We start from the raw sequence: 5,239 nt of genomic DNA, 5'->3' as shown, positions 1-5,239 counted from the left end.
TATTTATTTTATTTTTTTTTCAATCACCAATCAAACGACTACATAAATTTAAGCATACATCTCTAATATTTTTTATCTTATACACATTTGTTGTTTTACTTGCCAAATAATATCAGTTCTCTTGAAATTCACTTGCGGTACATTTTATGTGATTTCTTTTTGAATTTTTAGGTTATGGCAAAGTTTGAGCAAACATAAACTTCGAGCATAAACCCTTAATACTTAAAATTAAATAAAATTGGTGAAATTTTAAATAATATGAAGACTGCTTAAATTAAATGAAAATATGCAACATATACAGTATATGTGTATGTATGTATATGTGTCATTTATATATTCGTTAATTGTCTTATTTTCTTTGGCAAAGAACTTGATTGGAGAAAATAATAATGACTATACTTAAATATAAAATTGTAAAATATCTGTTTATATTTTATTTTATATATTCTGCAAGATAATTATGTTTTGCATTTTTAGACGCTCTTATAAGTGCATACATACCAGCATGTATGAGTTTTTATACGCAATTGTTCTTCACCAAATGAGTTGAGTTACCTCAACTTTGCTTGGATTTTGATTACATGCGTATATTTGTTTTTCAATAACTATATTAGTTTCGGCATCCGCTGTTTCATTTCTTATATGTATGTTTGTATGTATTTTCTGCTGGATCCATAAAAATTTTGCCACAACCTCCTGCATTTGTTTCCGTTTTAATTATTTTTTTCATTTTTGTTTAATAATATTACAGCATTATAGGATAGTTTTTTTTACCGTTTGGTGCACTTGTGTTAACAAACAGAATTTTGTCAACAATACATTTAATGGTTTCCATTTCGATGTTTCGATTTCCATCTACAGCTTAAACAATTGTCAGTAGAAAAGTACCGAATGCAGAACAGTTTTATTGCGCCGAGACTCGAATTCTTGCAGCAATTCGTCAATATCGTTATCCAGATCGGTTGATTTTGCCATCTAAAGTTTAGATAATAGATCAAATTTAAATTATTGTATGTTGATGGGTAATGTAGGAGAGATAACGTTTGAGTTCGGGGATTTATGCACATTTTGTCATACTAAATATCAGAAAATATTTAAAAGATGCCTTTAAGATAAAAATATTTGCAAATAACATTTTTTAAGTTTTAGATGCATGTGATCTCATAGAAACGCACATTTAAGATATAAATAACGCTTTATCATTTGTTTTAAAGTCATTATGCAATGAAATTAATAAATTTTGGATAATACATTTCGAATAGATGCACAAAATACTGGCTTTAATGTATAAAAACAGGTTAAACTTTCTCCTCTTTCGTAATCACTAGATTATTATACATAATTGATCACTTTTTATATGCTCATTCATGTGATTATGTTTCGATTTTACCGGCTTCTAAAGCTAAAACATTATTTTACTACTTACAGAAATCTCAGATAGCCCAGCTATAAAATAGAATTACAAAATAATATAAAGCGTTCATTTTCATTGAGTGTACCGTATATTTATGCAAGCAAAAAATAAACTTTGATATTTTGTTATTTGTGTGAACAACGTACACCAAAAGCTTTGAAATCACTCCCCGCAACTCATGCGCTTCAATCACCTCCACAGGCAATTTTATTTTCAATATCAAAACAGGTAGACGTTTGTTGTTGGTCTTCATTATTACCATATTTATCATGTCCGTGATAAGAAAGGCGCCCATTAAAGCCTCTTCATGATTGTCCTCGATATCCACATTGAATACGTGTACAGGTCGATTGTCGATGGGATCACAAGACTCCATGTGTTCCAGCACCTGGTCGTAGACGCGCTCTTCCACGGTCACAATGATATCGAATTGTTCTTTGCATTCCTGAAAGCGTTCTGGACACTTCTTAATTCTTCGATTACGGTCAAGCATATGAAGTAACCCGTTTTGTGTGTAGCTATAATAGAAAGTACCAGAAAATTAGATAAGTTATGAGCAAAATTATGAGGATATACTATATGCAATGCGTGTATGTAATTAAATTTCATGCTTTCGTTCACACTCACTATTGTTTATCTTTTGTAAGCAGATCCTGATAGATTGTGTCGTAAGGCGTGCCAAATTCGTAAACATTTGGTTTATCAATAGCTGTGCCTGGAAGTTTTACACGTTCACCAGTGCCAAACGAACGCACGTTGAAGCCCTTCTTCGCTAGGAAATGGTGTGCCTCCATTGAACGATTCATGTTTGAGGAACAGACCACAGCCACAGATAGATTCGAATTATTCGACATTTTTGCAATCTTTATTAATTTTTTTATTTAAACTACAGCAACCAAACACACCAAGTTGATAAAATGATATCAGTGAAAATTAAAGTACAAGTGACAGAAACACCGCCGACGTTGACAAGCAGCTGTGTTGCGTAGCGTTGATATTTTCAAAAACGGCGCCGTTGAATTAAAAAAATCGCGGCGAAGTTGTTTTCCACTCACAAATGATGAATTAATTAGTGCTTATATGTGAGTACAATATTTGTGTTAATTGTAAAAATTGTGCAGTTTAGAAACTTTAAATTTTTTTTAGAAAATGTATTTAATTTATATTAAATAACTTTTTCATTGAAATATATTTGTTCCTTTGCTGCAGTCACTTTCCAACACTACTAGACGCCATATTGACAGCGAAAATGCAAACGGAGAGAACATGAATGAGCACACAAATGCCACAATAAAGAGAAAATGCAAAATTAAATTAGTGCGCTTAGACATTCCTTTTGATTTATTTAAATTTTTCCATTGTAATTCATGTTATTTAAATATAAATTATGTTTATTCGTGTTAAGAAATGAAGTTACTTCGTGTTAAATATAAAGTGCAAGTGCAAAGTGTTGAAAAAAGTGGAAAATTTGATGTATGAAAGTAAACGTAAGCCATAAAATATTTCGAAGGGAGGAAGCCAAGCACCAACGGCCAGTTACAACGGGTGTGGAGCTTAGCTGAGCAACAACAAAGAGAATAACTGCTTTTTTAGTTATAAGCGGGCTGTGTGCACATTGGGCGGAGGTAAATATTAAAGTCAACAAACTGCGACGGGAAATTCACATCGTTCGTTAGGAATTTCACGAATTTTCACCTTTTATTGTAGCACATAGTGGCAGTTAATACAGCGCAAGTACACATATTGCGACAAAATGTTCTCAAAGAAGAAGAAGAAACCGCTGATTTCTATGCCAAGTAATTTTGAGCATCGCGTGCATACGGGATTTGACAAACGTGAGGGACGTTATGTTGGCTTACCGTTGCAATGGGCTTCCATTGTTGGCAACAATCAAATACTAAAGTCAACAAATAGGCCACTACCTTTAGTGGATCCCTCTGAAATAACACCGACGGAAATTCTTGATCTTAAGACAATTGTGCGACCTCATCACAATAACAACAAAGCGGATACGACCTCATTAAATAGCAGCATTACACCGAATGCTAGTGGAGCGTTAGGAAATCACCAAACCGCGCATGCGCACTACTTCACCGAGCATAACAATGCGGCAAATACTGCAGGTTCGGCAACAGGTGGCATTAGCCACAACACAGGTGGTATTGTACTACCGAAAACGTCTCATGTAGCCCGCTCTAATTCTTTGCGCAGCTCCAGCCCGCCCCGTGTACGACGGGATTTGCGTGGCAACGCCAATGTACCGCCAGCAGTGCCTGAAGAAAGTGCATCAACTACAGCGCCCACGCCCGTGCCTGGCCAAACAATCGGTTACGGTGGTTACAAACCACCAATCAATGGTCCTGCGACAAATGTATCAACAGGTGGCACGGCTGGCTATGGTATGTACTCGCAACATAATACACAGAATGGGGGCGGTCATGGACCACTAGCAGTACGCACCGATTTTATAGCGAGTCAACAACAACAGCATCCTACACAGCCACAATCAGCACTCGGCAACACGACAGCGATGACTGCCTTACATTACCGCACGGCGCCACCGCCTCACCAACTTGCGGGAGGTGGGCAGCCACCACAGACCTCTCCAGTAGGTTCAGTAGCTAGCGGGACACGTTCGACGCACTCACATGCCTCATCGGCGCACACACATCCACATAACAATAACAATGGTGGCAGTGGCTTTGCGCCATATCAACCTGGCGCCATACAATCCGCACAACATGCTGCGAAACATTTAGGAAGCGGTGGAGACCAAAATCAAAATCCACACCATACACATCCGCACTTGCATGCGAAGTCAGCGTCGCGCGCATCTAGTTCAAGTGGTGGTGCGAGCGGCGTAGGTAGTGCAGTCGGCGGGGCCACTGGCCTAGGCGTTGCGCCGCCCCCTAAACAGGAACAGAGGTTGACACATGAACAGGTGATTGCGAAAAAAGAAAACAACTTGAAAAATAATAGTAATATAATATGTCTTCTAGTTCCGTGCCGCTTTGCAAATGGTTGTATCGGCTGGCGATCCTCGTGAAAACCTAGACAACTTCATGAAAATAGGTGAAGGCTCTACAGGCACAGTGTGCATAGCTACTGACAAGTCAACAGGTGGGTTATTGTCAAATTCTCACAACAAAGATATTGTTTTATTTACGCAGAAATACAAATTATGAAAATACATATTGTTTTAATTCATACAGGTCGTCAAGTGGCTGTTAAAAAAATGGATCTGCGCAAACAACAACGACGTGAATTGCTTTTCAACGAAGTGGTCATTATGCGCGACTACCACCACCCGAACATTGTGGAGACCTACTCAAGTTTCTTAGTAAACGATGAGCTCTGGGTCGTCATGGAGTATTTGGAGGGCGGTGCGCTCACCGACATTGTCACACATTCACGCATGGACGAAGAGCAAATCGCTACAGTGTGCAAGCAATGCTTAAAAGCATTGGCCTATTTGCATTCACAGGTATGTACGCGGCACGCTCGTTAACAGCGATACGTGTTTAGAATGATGTATGAGTCAGAGTGAGCATAGAATGCGAGCAATTTCTGTTTGAATTTATTACCTTTTTGTTTACTTACACTTTCGCTTATCTCTTACCTTAGTAGGGCGATTTCGACACACGAATTTCAAAACACATTACTACTGTGATAAAAGCAGCTAATATTTAAGTTTTCACTTCTTTTATTATGCTCATAATTTTGTCATTGTTTGTAATGCAAGTGAGATTATTTTTCTTGTTTTAATGTTTATGTTTTAAATTTTTTTGTAATATTTTTTTAATTTTTAATTAATTAATTTATTAT

At 37.0% G+C, this 5,239-nt stretch overlaps 2 protein-coding genes across 4 annotated transcripts in view; one reads left to right on the top strand and one right to left on the bottom strand.

The window, feature by feature from the left end:
* LOC120776107 (RNA polymerase II subunit A C-terminal domain phosphatase SSU72) lies at positions 1-2,359 on the bottom strand. 3 transcript variants are annotated; one of them, XR_005705386.1, is made up of 4 exons: positions 2,042-2,359; positions 1,674-1,932; positions 775-975; positions 1-696 (listed from the first exon to the last, which is right to left on the bottom strand). XR_005705386.1 is itself a non-coding variant. In XM_040106599.1 (3 exons), the coding sequence occupies exons 1-3, from the start codon at positions 2,266-2,268 to the stop codon at positions 874-876; spliced, it is 588 nt and encodes a 195-aa protein (XP_039962533.1). In that variant the 5' UTR covers positions 2,269-2,359; the 3' UTR covers positions 1-873. The 3 variants fall into 3 exon arrangements, 2 of the variants coding, with proteins under 2 accessions (XP_039962533.1, XP_039962532.1); XM_040106599.1 differs by having other exon boundaries at positions 1-975; XM_040106598.1 differs by lacking the exons at positions 1-696; positions 775-975 and having other exon boundaries at positions 1,199-1,932.
* A 44-nt stretch (positions 2,360-2,403) lies between these two features.
* Positions 2,404-5,239, top strand: part of LOC120776105 (serine/threonine-protein kinase PAK mbt) — a 4,263-nt gene continuing 1,427 nt past the window's right edge. Inside the window, exons 1-5 of the mRNA XM_040106594.1 lie at positions 2,404-2,496; positions 2,624-3,039; positions 3,122-4,355; positions 4,414-4,534; positions 4,627-4,898. Of these exons, the coding sequence (XP_039962528.1) occupies positions 3,168-4,355; positions 4,414-4,534; positions 4,627-4,898 (1,581 nt within the window). The 5' untranslated portion in view covers positions 2,404-2,496; positions 2,624-3,039; positions 3,122-3,167. The remainder of the gene's footprint in view (positions 2,497-2,623; positions 3,040-3,121; positions 4,356-4,413; positions 4,535-4,626; positions 4,899-5,239) is intronic.

Source organism: Bactrocera tryoni, chromosome 4, assembly GCF_016617805.1.
Source record: "Bactrocera tryoni isolate S06 chromosome 4, CSIRO_BtryS06_freeze2, whole genome shotgun sequence".
Taxonomy (NCBI): Eukaryota; Metazoa; Arthropoda; class Insecta; order Diptera; family Tephritidae; genus Bactrocera; species Bactrocera tryoni.
This window is presented reverse-complemented; position numbering and strand designations above follow the sequence as displayed.

Bases quoted from the DNA above. Each gene is read 5' to 3' on its own strand.
- LOC120776107 (XM_040106598.1), bottom strand. From the start codon at position 2,268: ATGTCGAATAATTCGAATCTATCTGTGGCTGTGGTCTGTTCCTCAAAC. The intron at 1,933-2,041 runs GTGAGTGTGAAC...TTTCTATTATAG, and splicing joins CTTACAAAAGATAAACAATA to CTACACACAAAACGGGTTAC.